At 46.3% G+C, this 15,694-nt stretch overlaps 1 protein-coding gene across 3 annotated transcripts; it reads right to left on the bottom strand.

The window, feature by feature from the left end:
* Positions 1 to 3,476: 3,476 nt before the first annotated feature.
* Positions 3,477 to 15,166, bottom strand: HERPUD1 (homocysteine inducible ER protein with ubiquitin like domain 1). Of its 3 annotated transcripts, XM_061387274.1 has the most exons (8): positions 14,392 to 15,166; positions 11,429 to 11,506; positions 11,265 to 11,339; positions 10,200 to 10,330; positions 7,350 to 7,472; positions 6,452 to 6,802; positions 5,046 to 5,151; positions 3,477 to 4,242 (listed from the first exon to the last, which is right to left on the bottom strand). In XM_061387274.1, exons 1-8 carry the CDS (start codon positions 14,530 to 14,532, stop codon positions 4,078 to 4,080), a joined length of 1,170 nt encoding a protein of 389 aa, XP_061243258.1. In that variant the 5' UTR covers positions 14,533 to 15,166; the 3' UTR covers positions 3,477 to 4,077. The 3 variants fall into 3 exon arrangements, with proteins under 3 accessions (XP_061243258.1, XP_061243259.1, XP_061243260.1); XM_061387275.1 differs by lacking the exon at positions 7,350 to 7,472 and having other exon boundaries at positions 14,392 to 14,935; XM_061387276.1 differs by lacking the exon at positions 3,477 to 4,242 and having other exon boundaries at positions 5,072 to 5,151; positions 6,606 to 6,802; positions 14,392 to 14,956.
* Positions 15,167 to 15,694: the final 528 nt, after the last annotated feature.

The following is a 15,694-nucleotide window of genomic DNA, read 5'->3' as shown; positions in this document are numbered from 1 at the left end:
TACTGAGCCCGCAAGCCTAGAGCCTGGGCTCTACAGTAAGAGAAGCCACCACAATGGGGAGCCTCAGCACTGCAGCTGCAGGGTAGCCCCCACTCACCGCAACCAGAGAAAGCCCGCAGCAACGAAGAACGAGCATAGCCAAAAATAAACTTAAAAAAATTAACAAAAAATAAATCCATCCTGATCCAACTTGCTGTTGCTTCCACCACTAGCCCACACCCATTAATAATACCCATTCTCACCCCACCCTGGAATTGGCCGTATAAGTCGGAAAAATCATGCAGTTCTTTAGGTGTGCCACACAGAGCTGTTCACTTCTTGAGACCTGCTGGGACTTGAGTCTGATAGTAGATGTAGAAGCAAAGGGAGGTGAGGGAGGTGTAGGTTTTGAGAAGACTCAGCCGCTTCTCTCAAAGGAACGCCCTCAGGGAGGCTGTTACAGTTTCTTCACCCAAAGGGTTAACTCCCTTAGAAATGGGTGAGAGAGCTTCTTCTGACAAAGATGACTTGGACCCTTTCTCTATTAGCCAGACCATAGATCCGCTTGGCTTCTGATCCCCTCCCTAGCCATCTAGAGTATTTACCTCCATTGCTCATTATGGATGTATAACGTCACTTCTCACCAAGCACCTGTTTGCTGCATAGAATGCCAAACAAATTGTCCATTAACAGTAACTTAACTGCATTTCCCAGAGAAGGCAATGGCACCCCACTCCAGTACTCTTGCCTGGAAAATCCCATGGATGGAGGAGCCTAGAAGGCTGCAGTCCATGGGGTCGCTGAGGGTTGAACACGACTGAGCAACTTCACTTTCACTTTTCACTTTCATGAATTGGAGAAGGAAATGGCAACCCACTCCAGCGTTCTTGCCTGGAGAATCCCAGGGACGGAGGAGCCTGGTGGGCTGCCGTCTGTGGGGTGGCACAGAGTTGGACACGACTGAAGCGACTTGGCAGCAGCAGCAACTGCATTTCCTCAGCCGTGGCACATTTTTCAGTCCTGGGCAGGTCCACAGAAGGGAGAGGCCACAGACCACACACCCTCTTTCGAATGCACATCAGTATGTTAAATGCCCTAGGAGCCCTGCAGTGCAGGAACCCACCAGCTTGTGTCGACTTGCGGCTTCCAGGTTTACCCGGCTGTGAGATCATTTTCCTGAGGCCTCCCAGGTGGCTCAGTGGTCAAGAATCCACCTGCCAACGCAGGAGACGCCAGTTCAATCCCTGGGTGGTAAAGATCCCCCAGAGAAGGAAATGGCAATCCACTCCAGCCTTCCTGTCTGGAAAATCCCTTGGACAGAGGAGCCTGGTGGGCACAGTCCATGGGGTTGCAAAGACTTGGACACAACTGAGCGACTGAGGACGAGCTCATTTTCTGGAATGTTCCTTCTATAGAACTGGGGTTCAAGAAAACACACCCTGGAAAAGACACACTTAAAAAGCAATGACGGCCTGAGCTAACACTTGGGAATTTTTTTGGTTTATGCTTTCAGCTTTTTAATTGCTACTTAACAACAGAGACTCAAACCAACAATTTCCAAAGTATTAACAGTGGTATGCAGTACATTCTTGTGAGTGCACATTTAGTAACTGTCGTAGAAACAGTTCTGCCATATCTCACACCCATCAGAAGTCTTTAAACCTTGACTCTTGTCTGAAGGCTCCTCTCTTAATGTGGCTAGGGGCAATCTGAACCCTTGTCAGCTGTCCTTAGGAGCACCTTCCTGGAACTATTCTGGGCCTGTGGAATCCAGAGTTTAACTGATGCAACAGGACACCACAGGGAGAGTGAGTGGCCTCACCACTTCAAAAGCAGGAGCCCAGCACTGCCAGCTGCCTGGGGTTCCGGGTGTCTTTTCCAAGCGATGCTGCTCCTGCTCCATAAGATGATAGGCTTCTCCACTAGGGATTTTTAAAATGACCTCGTATCAACTCTTAATGACCGCTTTGATCAATGGCCAAGTACGCCAGGATCCAGCTCCATGGTGGGCGGGGGCCTCACCTCTGCGCTCTCGTTTCGGCGGGGACCCCTCTCTGCGGCTCCTCAGTCTCCTCGCATCACCCACTTCTCACTCGTAAAACTACAGAACCTCCAGTCTTGAGTTGCTTCTTCCTTCAGGCAAATATTGCCTTTGTAACTCGTTAATCATCGGTGGCTTCTGACTGGTCAGTCCTCTGGTTCCAGAGGTCTGGTGTTATTTCAAACTCTATGCTATTTTATTTTACTCCTTGCATGATTATCTTGGTTAGCTTTTTAAAGCACAGTCATAGATAAAACTGGAGTCCTTTCCAGGTTGTGATAGTGGTTAAGAATCCACCTGCCAGTGTAGGAGACACCAGTTCGAACCCTGGGTTGGGAAGATCCCATGGACAGAAGAGCCTGATGGGCTACAGTCAATGGGTTGCAAAGAGTCAGACACGACTTAGTGACTGACCATGCGTGCTCACGCACAAACACATACATAAAACAGCTTTGCCTCTACCCAGCATCTGGCTATGAATTGTTCAGGGAATGTTTACTGGATGTCAATGATGTTTCCAGTCATCATTGTAAACAGTGATGTTTACATGAACATGACCAAGACTTCCCTAGTGGCGCAGTGGATAAGAATCTGCCTGTCAGTGCCGGGGACACAGGTTTGATGCCTGATTTGGGAAAGTTCCACATGCCACGGAGCAACTAAGCCCATGAACCACAACTACTGAGCCTGTGAGCTGCACTTACTGAAACCCGAAAGCTCTAGGGCCCATGAGCCGCAACTGCCGAGGCTGCATGCTGCAACTACTAAAGCCTGCGAGCCTAGAGCCTGCGCTCCACGAGAGAAGCCACCTCAGAAGAAGCCTCGCACCGCAGCGAAAAGCAGCCCCGCGAGCCTAGAGCCTGCGCTCCACGAGAGAAGCCACCTCAGGAAGAAGCCTCGCACCACAGCGAAGAGCAGCCCCGCTGCCGCAGCCAGAGAAAGCCTGTGCAAAAAAAAGCGACAAAGATCTAGTTCAGCCGTAAATAAATGATCATGACCATGACACAAGAAGCTGATTTACTTTGCTGAAAACAACAGTCCCAGGCCTTTAGCATTCTACTTACAGCATCATTCATGTGAAAAATACACAGCACTTTACTTTTCAGATTAGTCTCAAAAATACTACTTAAAGTCCAAGAGTAAAGCTCAGCATGACATGTGAGCAGGTGAAAAGTACTTAAAGCCACTAACTTTAAATCAGGGGAATTTAATGCTGATGGGTTACTATATAAGCCAATATTATTTAAATCAGGAAATGGGGAGTGCAGGGCAAACACAAGCATAATCTCAGTAAGTTGAAACTTCCATGGCTTTACCTTATCTTCTTAATCAGTACAAACAGTCCTCTTATAAAAAGAAGCAAAATATTCAGTTACTTAAAAATCGGCAGCTCAACTGCTGACCACCCAGTGACGACAGGCACAGAGTAAACAACTAAGATGACAGGAGTCTCTGCCAGGGTCATTCATAGTAAAACTTTATTGAACAGAAAATCCAGCAAAGGTTTTCACCTCTGCAAAGCTCCTCTTGGTGTAAAGTAAAGCACTGCATTTTAAAAAGCAATTATACATAAGTCTTTCCTAGAAAAGTCCTGCTAAAACATGTCTAGCAATTTCATTGATTATATAAAGTAGTACACTTAGTGTAATTTAAACATTCCAACAGGAATCAAATCGTACCAGCAGAACCGTTTCTGCGTCTATGACATCTATGTACAAACACTCATGCAGACACACACATCTGGAAAAGTTCCTCAGGCATAAACATGCGAAACTAACGCCTTCTACTTACAATGCCTATTAAACTACAACAGTATATATTAAAGCTCTTCAGAATAAAGACATGAGAAGCCTGTAGGCATTTTTTGTTCATCAATTTGTATCATGGCTTCATGTCTTACTTTCCGCTTTTGCGTAATCACAAAAGCATATCATCCTCTCTGTAGATTCTTATACTATTTCTGTGCCACTGCCACGTCCAGGTAAGGAAATCGAGCCAGAATCAGATGACCCAGTCCACTCCTGTCAAAGCCTCCAGCAGCCAGAGGGGAAATGCCGTCAGTTTGCTATGGCTGGAGGGCCCTCTGGAAGGAGAGAGGCAAAGAAAGTCTTGAAGACAAGCCAGGCTGTGCTCATAAATGAAGGGCTGGTCTGCTCGTCACCCCGTACATCCCTGTCTGGAGGGAGGTGGCTGGGATCTTCACTTTCAGGATCAGGGCCCCCCTGTAGGGAATAAACCACAAGGAGAAAACAATTAGGACTGTGACAAGCACCCAATAACATTGGGCGAGGGCAGAGTGACTCCCTGCGTCCCCGCCCATAAGCCAAGCGATGCAGGCACAACCCCAGGGATGATGTCCCACGCTGGACGGAGCTCCTCCTCCAGCCTCCACAGCACAACTGTGCTGAACACTCTCATGGTTTTCAGTATCCCTGGCCACAGTATCAAATGAAGTAACTAGATCTTCAACTATTATTAAGTTAGTAATTAAGCTTGACACTTCATTAAACATGGATATTTTTCTAATTTTGGCAGTGTTCCGAGTTAAAAAAAAAAAGCAACTAAAACTGGATTCTAAAAACAGATACTACAGTGTACTTTATATTAAAAAGAATCTCCTTTAGGATTGTGCATTAAATTGCCTTATAGAAATCCTATTTCTGTATGTTATTTTCCAAGAAATCTATTCTGTGAGAGACAGGCATATGTTCCCAAGTCTTAATTAGAATAACTCTCCATTAGCAGTTTCCATGGTATAATACATTGTTACTGAGCATGAACACTCAAAATAGTGAGCTTCAAAAACCATTTACATATGCCAAAATGCAAATTGCCACATAACAAAAATACCTGACAGATTTTGTGACAGTGTTTTAAAAATAGCTACTGCTCTAAGAATAAATTTGAAAAAATCTTGAAATATTTAGTCTAATAAAATGGAAAAACCACAAGGTATTTAGAGATGAAGGACTCCAGGGCCTGGCTCTTCACACCGGGCTCGCCGGGCTCCATGGGAGCTCCATACCTGGAAGTTATTGTTGGGGTCTTGATTCACAGCCTCCTGAGGACCACCATCATTCGGGAAGTTCTGAACTGGCCTCTGCCGAAATGGAAACCACCCGACGTGATGCCTTCGAAGGAAGCACATTAAGTCCATCTTAGTGAACAGAGTGAGATGTACTCAAGAATTTAAGGGCCCTCTTGATGAGATGAAGTCCCCCCGCTCCCCTCCTCTCATCAGAACAGGACCCGATTAGAAGCTTGCAACCAGACCCATCTGCAGACACATTCTAGCAGGCCAGGTGGGATGTGAGGTGCTTGATGGTCACTATGGAAACTATGCCTTTTTCATCATCGTGTGCCCAGCAGCATAAAGAGCACTTGGCACACAGTGTGTGCACGATACATACTTGCTCACCTGAACTAAACCTTACACTTGAAAACTTGAACAGAGAGGAAAAGAGGAAATACACACACAGCTGTGACTATATGTCATAACATACTAATAAGACCGAGATTTAGTCACCTAAATATATGATTCTACAGACTATAGAATTCAAAAAATTACCTAAAAGTTTTATCTGGAAAATCCACTTAAATCCAAGTATTGAAGCAAACATGACAAAATATTAACCATGATTAATACTGGGTGTGAGTACTGAATGCATTTTTCTAAATATTTCTTTTTTAAGATTTTCAAAAACTAAAACAATCCATTTTTCCTATAGAGGAAAAATGTCTTCAGTCAGTTTCACCACAAGTAAGGCTGTATCACTCCAGGCCAGGGCTTCCCCACTTTGGCACTGCCGATGTCCCAGGCTGGGTGTTTACTGAGGGGCTGAACCGTGTACTGCAGTAGTTTAGCAGCTATCAACTAGATGCCAGTAGACCACCTCCCCGCATCATCCCCGCTGTGAGAGTGAATAACGTCCCCAAATACTGCCAAATGTCTTGAGGGTAAGGGTTAGGGTTAGAGGGAGATGTAAAACCATTCTGGTTGAGAACTAGCACCATGGATACAGCCAAAGGTCAGGCCGGCAACAGTTCCCTGACCCTTTAAGACTATGCCACAGCCAGTGGCCTTCATCCTAGAAGGCAGCTGTAGCCTGGTAAAAGAGAAATATGTTCTTATTCAACACAGACACAATTTTTCTTTCCATGCCTCCGTATGGAAAGAAGCCTGGCAGGTAGCTTAACTAGAGGAAAAGAAGAGAATGTTGTTCTTGTATCAACACAGATGTAATTGTATTGTCGGCAATGCACAACCAAGCCATCGATTCTTTACACTGAAAATGCCAGAATGACTTATTAAATATACCTCCTTAAATATTGACTGAAACTGCTCAGAAGAGGAAAGTCTGTACTTGGTTTGAGTCATCACATAGTGTAATTTGTAGTAGAGAGGGAATAAAAGCGAAATCATCTGCTTACAGGTACATAACCACGGTGGCCCCCATGACCATGAGGAATCGGCTCAGGGAGGAGTAGAAGTAGAGGATACTGAGAAACACGGAAAACGTAGCGGCTGAGTAGGTCCAATCCAACCAATCTCGATTTATCTCATCATCTTCTTCCACAATGGGGCCTCCTTGAGCATTCATCCGCAGATTCTGATTGGCCCCAGGGTTAACCACCACTTGTGGAGCAGCGTTCTGATTGGCGGGCTGGTTTTCAGCTGGAAACTGGTTGTGGATTGGGGCTGGAGTAGGTGCAGTGACCACAGGTATCTCTTGCGCACTTGGTGCGGGGACAAAAGCCCCTGATGCAGCAGTGGCTGCTAAGCTAAGGTAAAAACAACAGAGGCAGATACTGTTGAGACCAAGGCATCCTGAAGGCTGGTTCTCATCATCTCATTTACATCTTTTACTATTAAGAATTATAAGTAGGGATATACAAATGACAATTTTTAACTTAGCGAAGAACTTCTTTACTAGCAGTCATATTTTTAAAAGCTTTTCTGCTCCTAAGGGAAGCCACTTGGTAAATTTCATCTGGAATTAAACACCAAGGCTACCATAAAAGTACAGAGTAAAATAGTAAATTAAAAATTTCAAAAACCATTAAAGATACCACAAATTGAAAAGGAAGGAACATATTCTACATAAAGTCATCAAACCATGGATCACACACAAGCACACCTGTGTCAATACACAAGTTAGTAGTTACCATTTACACTGTTCTGCCCACAGAACCAGACACAATAGGACTTTGCAGATAATAATGAAAATACACTCATTCCTCCACTTCTAGCTTTACAGGACACATGGACGAGAGCTCCTTCCATTCCCGGGAGCCCTGGCCACACCCAGCACAGCAGGGAAACACTCACTACTGCATGTAGTACTGCCGCGCGTACATCTGCTGGAACCAGGACAGCTGCAGCCACCCGTAGGTTGTGTAACCCGAGAAACCAGGCCCCAGGCCTTGGAACGCCGGCTGGGCTGCTTCAGGCCTATGAAAGATGTTAAAAAATGCTCGTTTTGAGTTGGCTTAGTATGAATCAATGAAAACCAAGTTTAAATCACAATCAGGAATTCAAAACAGAAGGAGACAGAAGACTGGGCTTTGTGACAGTTACACGTAATTTCTGGGCGAGGCACCAGTGCAACACGATCACAGAAGGTACTGACGAAGCCCTCCTGCCACGGTCTGGATCCCATGGGAAAACAAGGGCCCTCGCCCAGCACCAGGGTCTCATGTCATCGCCCTGACGTACAACCAAGCCGGACCTTTTCAGTCTGAGTGGATCCCCACCCTTATTTTAGACTTGTGGAATCTCACTGGAGGTCTGCTGCTGCTGCTGCTAAGTCGCTTCAGTCGTGTCCGACTCTGTGTGACCCCACAGACGGCAGCCCACCAGGCTCCTCTGTCCCTGGGATTCTCCAAGCAAGAACACTGGAGTGGGTTGTCATTTCCTTCTCCAATGCATGCACACATGCAAATTTGCTTCAGTTGTGTCTGACTCTGTGCGACCCCATGGACAGCAGCCCATCAGGCTCCTCTGTCCACAGGATTCTCCAGGCAAGAATACTGGAGTGGGTTGCCATTTCTTTCTCCCACTGAAGGTCTAAACCCCACTATTCATCCTTCAGGGAGCAGCTCAAAAAAGTCACATCTCTCCAAAGCCTTTTCTGCAGGAAATACTCCCCTTCTCCTAACACCATTTCTCTCCCAACCCTAGATCTGCGATATAAAGGGGGCAGAGTTACGTGCACCATCACCCAGCCACGCTTACTGACCACTTGTGCCCTGTGAGGCCACCAGGCTGCTATCTCACTGGATCCCCAACGAGTCTGTGGAGCTCTCCAGCCACGCCATTTACAGAGGGAAGCCAGAGGACAGCTCAGGGAGGACAAAGGATCTAGATGAGGCGGCCGAACTCCTAAGTAGTAGGGCTGGATCTAAGCCCTGTTTATGTGACACCGAACTCATGCTTTTGTCATTTAGCACAGCCTGGGGCAGGGTGTGTGTGGGAGTCATCTTCCGCCTGTGAGCCCTACACAGTGAACTCCTTTGGCATCACATCACAAAATACAAACTACCAGAACTGCAGAAGACCAGGAATAGTTGTGTGGTCATCTGTGCGGTCATCTCATATCCTTAAACAAAGGTGCAGGCACCGTCTGTCCAATAAGTATGTGTTGGATGAAATCGACAAGTTTTATGACGGTGAAATTCACAGAGATATGAGCCTCAATTTTCAAATCATACAGTCAAAGAGATGCAGTTTTAAGAGCATCTATCCAATAATGGATTCAATTATCCAAATTGTTCACTGACAACAGTATTTTAACCAAATTCCATACCCAGAGTACTTTTAAAATTGTATTCTAATACAAGTATGTCATGGTACGATACTGTTTTTAATTATTTAAAGATTCAAGGTTCTAATGTATAATGCAGGGAACTATACTCAATATCCTGTGATAAACCATAGAAAATAAAAATTTAAAAAGAATGTATCTATGTGTATAACTGCGTCACTTTGCCATACAGCACAGATTGGTACAACTCTGCAAGACGACTATGAGTTCATGCTCAGTCACGTCCAACTCTTTGCTATGCTATGGACTGTAGCCCTTGGGGCTCCTCTGTCCATGGGATTTTCCAGGCAAAAATACTGGAGTGGGTTGTCATTTTCTCCTCCAGGGGATCTTCCCAATTCAGGGATCGAACCTGGATCTCCTGCACTGGCAGGTGGATTCTTTACCACTGAGCCACCTGGGAAGCCCCATGTCAATAAAAATTGCAAAAAGATACAGTGTGCGTATAGAAATGACAAAATAAAGTATTTTTGTTAGCTCTGATGAGGACACTCCAGATACACAAGGTAACTACAAGGTTTTTAGAGTTATATCCTGAAGTATATGGGGATGAACTGACAATGTCTGAGAATTATTTTTAAATACCTCAGGATAAAGGAAAGGAGGAATAGATAAGGCAAGTATGGCAAAACATTTTAATCATTACATGAAGATTCATTATACAGTTCCCTCTACTTTCATGTATATCTGAAATTTCCATTAAGAAAAAAACCAACGCTTCATTCCTCAAACGCCCGACTAGCAACAATCAGGTATGGAAAACTAAGAAACAGAAGGCAGGGGACTCAGAGAGTAAGAGAATTTCAACTCATAATTAATAAACTGTTTTTTTCCCATAGGACCTTTCCTAAAAAGGTGTTCTAAGGGCTATGAAATACAAACAGCACATCATTTAGACTCTTCTGGCTTTGGCTCTAAAGAAAAGCTCTAATTGCACCCCCTCTCCGAGCTCCACCAACACAGTTCCTGGCAGAGCATTTCTCAAATGATACCTTCACCTTTTGTCACCCACTGTTACGACAGACAAAGCACAGAGCCACTCAGCAAAGCGGCTGCACAGTGCTGACAACAGCTGTTCCCGCACAGCAGCACCGACTCCACCGTGAGGTCAGTGCCGTGCCAGGCACACCCCCGCAAGAGAAGGAATGCCCAGATCTGCATGATGTGGCTCTCTACTTTTTAGATGTTCCTAAAAGTCCATGTATTAAGTTAAATACATAAGAGATCTTTAAAGTGAAGCCCTTATAAAGCAAAACTGTGTCCCTTTTAAAGTTCCATGACTCACAGTACAAACACAGCTTATTCGCAAGTTGATGCAACTGATGCACCTTCATGTTCTTTATGACAACACTCACCTTGAGATGCTCTCCCATCCAGAGGGAGAAGGGTTCCGAAGAACCTCCCGCTGCCTTAAACCATCGCTTGAGGAATCCCCAGGGGACTGTCCCTGATTAAGACCAGTGGGCTGCTCTGTGGATTCAGCAACCTAAGTGCAACGTGAACACAAGAACAAAAGGCCTGATGCAACTGTCTGAAATCAAGCTTCAAGGCTTCTTTCGCTGTGAATGGCTTATGCCTCAACCCTGACCTCTGAACTTGACAAAATCAAATAGACTGCAATGTTACATAAAGATATTCTGAAATTTTCTCAACACAGTATCAATACAGAGATACTAAATCTATACTTTTTTCCTGGAGTAGCTATGCTGTAGTTTCACTAAAATCTTCCAATGAAGTTATCATTGCTGAGAAAGCAATAGCTTCCTATTAATGCTCTATTCATCTTATGGTGTTAAATTTACTAAATCAAGAAATTAAATTTGACTGATAAGGCTTATAAATACAACACAGACCTGAAGTATTTCTTTTAGTATATTCAGATGTTTCAGGATGTACTGCTGTAATGCAAATTTACAATGTATCACCACATTAGAATATTAATAGAGTATATTTGAACTAACACTGTGAAATGAAAAACAAGGGACTTTAACCATTTAACATGAGTCTTTATAAAGACTGTGGTCTTTTCCTATCCCAACAAATGAAAATTTCCAAGGAAATAGTCACTTTTTTACTCTATAAATATGAATGGTTCCTTAGAAGAAATTTATTATGTGCTAAATTCATGACTGCCTTGCTAGTTTGGCGAACTGGACACCAAGCCACTATAGGTCAAACTGTGTCCCAGAAAAGAGTATACTGCAGAACTCCACTTTTCCACTACAAGACTAATAGAACAGTCTACTTCTATTACAGTAAACTCTCATTTGTATTGATAACAGTTTATTCCTGATTCTCACTGGGGAAGAGACAAAAGGAGATAAAAAGGCTCGCTTATGAGATTAACCCAACTTCCTTTATTCTCCCTTGACAGTCTGAATGACACAAACTGCCATGCAGTCATGAAAAAGCAGACATACCTTGGCACTGGCTTCGGGCATTTTTGAAGTACTCTTCACATTGCACACCAGATGCATAACATGCCGTTTTTCCTGCTGAAAGTAATAAGGAAGTACTTTAGGACTTGAATTCAACCCGGTTAGTGCTTAAAAACATTCAAAAAGTTAATAATATTAAGTGATACCTTTGGAAGCAAGTCCCTGAGACACTGGTGATCCAACAACAGCTTCCCGGAATAAATTAACCTCTGGTCCTCTGGACGCTTATGGAAAGAAAGAGTAGCACAGGTCAGCACTTAGCCCTGCAAGTTCCCAAACAGAAGACATGGTTTTATACCAATATTTAAATTTTTTCCCCCAGCATCATAGGAGTACATTTTTCCAAAGGCCCCATATACTTTTATTTAGAAAATTCTCAATAAACTGATTTCTAACATGCAAACAAATTTAGGATGGCAAACTACATCCGGTCCACAAAGCCTATGGCAACCTACGTAACTTCTTAACTCCTAGGGAGACCGCTTTCTGCCACAAAAAGCACCAATCTGGAGTTCCTACAGCAACCAACTTCAAAACCTCCTTTGGTCTTAGAGAAGTCAAAGTTAGCCTTCACTAAAACCACAGAACACCGTCCCAAGATAACATGAAGCAGTTATAAACTTAAGTCCTCCAAGAGACTTTTCCCAACATACAAATGCAGCTAGAGAGGGGATGCTGTGGCAACACTCCACACAACCCTGTGAGATATTTAGTATGCCTATTTTAACATGGGTTAGATCTCTGGGTCAGGAAGACCCAATCCAGTATTCTTCCCTGGAGAATTCCACGGACAAGAGGAGCCTGGCAGGCTACAGTCCATAGGGTAGCAACGAGTTGGACACGACTGAAGCACCTTAACAAGCAATTCTAAGGGGGGGGCAGGGGGGAGTCTAAAATTCACTGGTCCAAGGTCACCTGCTGCTAAAGTCAAGATTCCTAACCCTCTTCTCCATTCCAGTGATTTTAAAACCACAGTGGTGCCACACACTTTTATACAGATCTCACTTTTAAAATCTATTTTTAATTCCCTTTAAAACTGGACTTAAAGGCTTCAAACGATATACACCAAAGTCAGTACACTGGAGTGCACCACCAACTTCTTAACCTACTCTTGCCAGAATAACCAACTATGCAAAATTTGGAATAAATCCATTCCTGTGAAGTAGCCAGAGATACAAAGCAAGCTGTTTAAAACAAAACAATAACAGTATCTATTTATCTGTGTAAATCAGGATTTTTTTTGACACTGGGCAAGTATAACAAACTACAGAAATATACTGAATGTTGGATTCACCATCATTCTCACCAACTGAACTTTTTAAGTAAACGCTATACGCTTGGATTTGTAAGTGTTATTGCATAAGTGGGATCCTGCATTATTAAAGCGTTCCACACTAGGAAAGGTGTGAAAACCACAGGTGCCTGTGATTTGAGGCCTGTTAAAGGCCTGAACTGACACTGGTGTCTTTACCCAGAATGCTGATTTGAAGAAAAATATATTAAGCAAACCACTATCAAAAGTAAGGCTTCTCACATTACAAAGCAAACAACGAGTATGCTTCAGCCATAATTTTTAAACACAAATTTACATACCCCAGAGACCTTTTACTTACAACTTGAGGTCCTCAGACTTAATAAGAGTGATGCTCCTCACCCCGGGAAGCCCTAAAGGAAAGCTCTCTTCCAAAACACCGCCTTTCACCAAATGATGCAACAAGAGCCTACACCTGCCTCGCCAATTTGTGTACCTAATAGCCATTCTCACAGCAGCTTAACACCTGGTTTCTTGGAAGCAACTATGGTGACCTTGCAAACAGTGCCAGAATGGGAGCTTCTTAAACAAATAAGTAAATTTCAAAAGAACGGCTCAGGAGGGACACTCACACTTCCACCTTCTTGACAACACGGAGCAAAAACAACCTGACCAATGAGCCGTGGCACGTTGTAACGCTTCAGATCAGATCAGATCAGTTGCTCAGTCGTGTCCGACTCTTTGCGACCCCATGAATCGCAGCACGCCAGATAAGGAGGCACAATTTCACAATCTCGTCCTGACGTGATGCCCTCTCCTGTTTGATGGAGGCGAATTACAGCCGTGGGCAGCAAAGAACACTGCTGACACTTACATAATATTAGAGTAGAAAGTAAATACAGGAAGGTCCAGTTCATGGCTTCCATCACGTGGTAGGGAGGGAGGGCTGTCGCTAAGGGTGATGTTGACAGATGTGTCAACCAAAACAAAGCAAGGAAATCTCTGTAATTGTGGCACCAGTCTTTAAAACCCAGACTCGGGGAGGTTCCTTCCACCTATTTGCGTTCTAAGTCACTCTTTACCAGAAAGCGCACGAGGCTCCTCCCTGGGACTAGGCAGAGGCTGCGGAGTCCAGCTCACAGGGAGGGGCCCCCGTGGCGGAAGGTGGACGGGGAGGGGAATAGCCACGTCCTTGCTTCTGGGTGTGGGGCCTTAGGTACACACGGCCCGGCGTTCACCATGCTTCTCTATAGCCACTGGCCTAGGCTTAGCCCCTGCACTCTCCTCTCCGCAATGAGAGGCCACATCAGAAAACTCATTCTGCAGCCTTCACGTTTTCTTATTTCCTTATTTCTTTCTAACTTAATCGGATACGATCCTCACCAGGAACACGTCGCTCTGACGTTTGGGGAAAACTGAGGTTTGGAGGATGAAATTATTCACCCAAGGTCAAACTGCTGTTTCAGAGGCTTGGCTAAGGCTGGAAACCAGATCTAGGGGACGAGAAGGAGTCTGGAGAGGTATATGGCAGAGTTTGGGGGCCTAGAAGGCGACGTGACAGGGGAAGGCGCCCCGTCAGGAAGGCGGGGCGATGGCGGCCTAGAAGGAGGAAGTGACAGTCACGGGGCCAGGTCAAGGGACGCCTACGGCGGCAGGGCACTAAAAGGGGGAGACCACAGGCCTGGGAAACTGGATTTGGGGGGAGCAGCCATTGGAGGCCGGCCGGCGAAGGGAAAGGGTACGGGGAGAGGGGAGGTGGACATGGCCTCTCTAGGGGGGAGGGGCGCGAAGAGCGCTGCGAGGATGACAGCCGGGGTTGAGGGATGCTGGCAGCGGGAGTCGGGGCCCCCCTCTCACCGGGCGCTCGGGGTAGACGCGGCTCAGATGGGCCTTGAGGCGGCCCACGCTCCAGCTGCGGTCGGCGCTCAGCTCCAAGTCTCGGTGGCGCTGGTTGGGGCTCTTCACCAGGAGCGTGACGGGCTCGGGCTCAGGCTCCATGTCGGCGGCACCCCCAGACAGCAGGGAGGAAGCGTCCCAGCCGCCAGCAACCCCCGCAACGACGGTTCCAGTCTCCGGGGCGCGCGCCCCCGCCTCCCGCACCTTTTATAGACACCCCGCGCCCAGACTCTGCGGACAGAACCCTTTGTGGCTGTCGCCCATTGGCTGAGGCAGAGGCCCCTGCCCTAACGTGGCCCAATCGGCGCCCAGCTCCGTAGGCGGAAGGGCGGGCCAAGGCCCGTGGACTCGGGCTGATGCAACCCGCCGCGGTGGCGTCACCCGGAGTCGCGGCTGCGGCTGGGGACCCCGGGTTCGGAGACCATGCTGGGGTGCGCGCTCCCCGCGCGGGGCGCCTCAGCCCTGAGGACACTGGCTTGCTCCGTGGCTCGGGTTACTCAAGGCCGTTTAGGGAGGGCCGTCCCTGCAGACTCCCGGTTTGGCGGCCCCTGCAAATTGTTTCCTCACAAAGCAGCACCCCCGCCCCTTTGCCCCCAGTCCCACTTACTCTTTCCCTTCCCAGGGGTGGCCTGAGACGTCAGGCCCCCAGGGCAGGCCGCGCCACCCCGACCCTTGCCGCGGCTCAAAGAACTGCTGGGCGAACCCAGTTTGCAGCGCCCTAGGAGGGCCAGGAAGAAGGGCGGATCCTTCCTGGGTTAAGGATACAGGAATCTGAGCCAATGTGGCCTGTTCATCTGTGACCTCAGTCTTGAAAGTTACACCCCTAAGTGTGGGACATCATACTAATGAGTGGCAGGCAGGGCATAGTCCTGGTTAAGCTGGGGGCTGTTCGAAAAAGTCCTCAGTCTATAGGATACTAACATATGCTTCCTTGAAACGGTCTGAGGAGGGAAGGCAGGATTCTGTTATCCTAAAAAGTGACCTCAAAGACCTTGCTGCTGTAGACCCTCCCTCTCTCTGTAGGAAAAAAGGTCTTGAAAAAATAAAACTGCCATTGTGCTTAGCCCATCCTTGTTCCAATCTTGTTGGGCTATCTGTTCTGCCAGGTGTCAGAAGTTTGGCAAGGGCAAGAGAGGAACAGGAGGAACCTGGTCTGGTTGGCGGATGTAGTGCCGGGTGGGTGCAGTGCCACAAACGGGGTGGCTTAAAGGACAGAAATGCATTAAGTGTCTCACAGCTCTAGAGGCTAGAAGTCTGAGATCAA

Source organism: Bos javanicus, chromosome 18 (assembly GCF_032452875.1).
Source record: "Bos javanicus breed banteng chromosome 18, ARS-OSU_banteng_1.0, whole genome shotgun sequence".
In the NCBI taxonomy this organism is placed as follows: Eukaryota; Metazoa; Chordata; class Mammalia; order Artiodactyla; family Bovidae; genus Bos; species Bos javanicus.
Note: the sequence above shows the minus strand (reverse complement) of the source record. Positions and strands in the feature narration are given on the sequence as shown.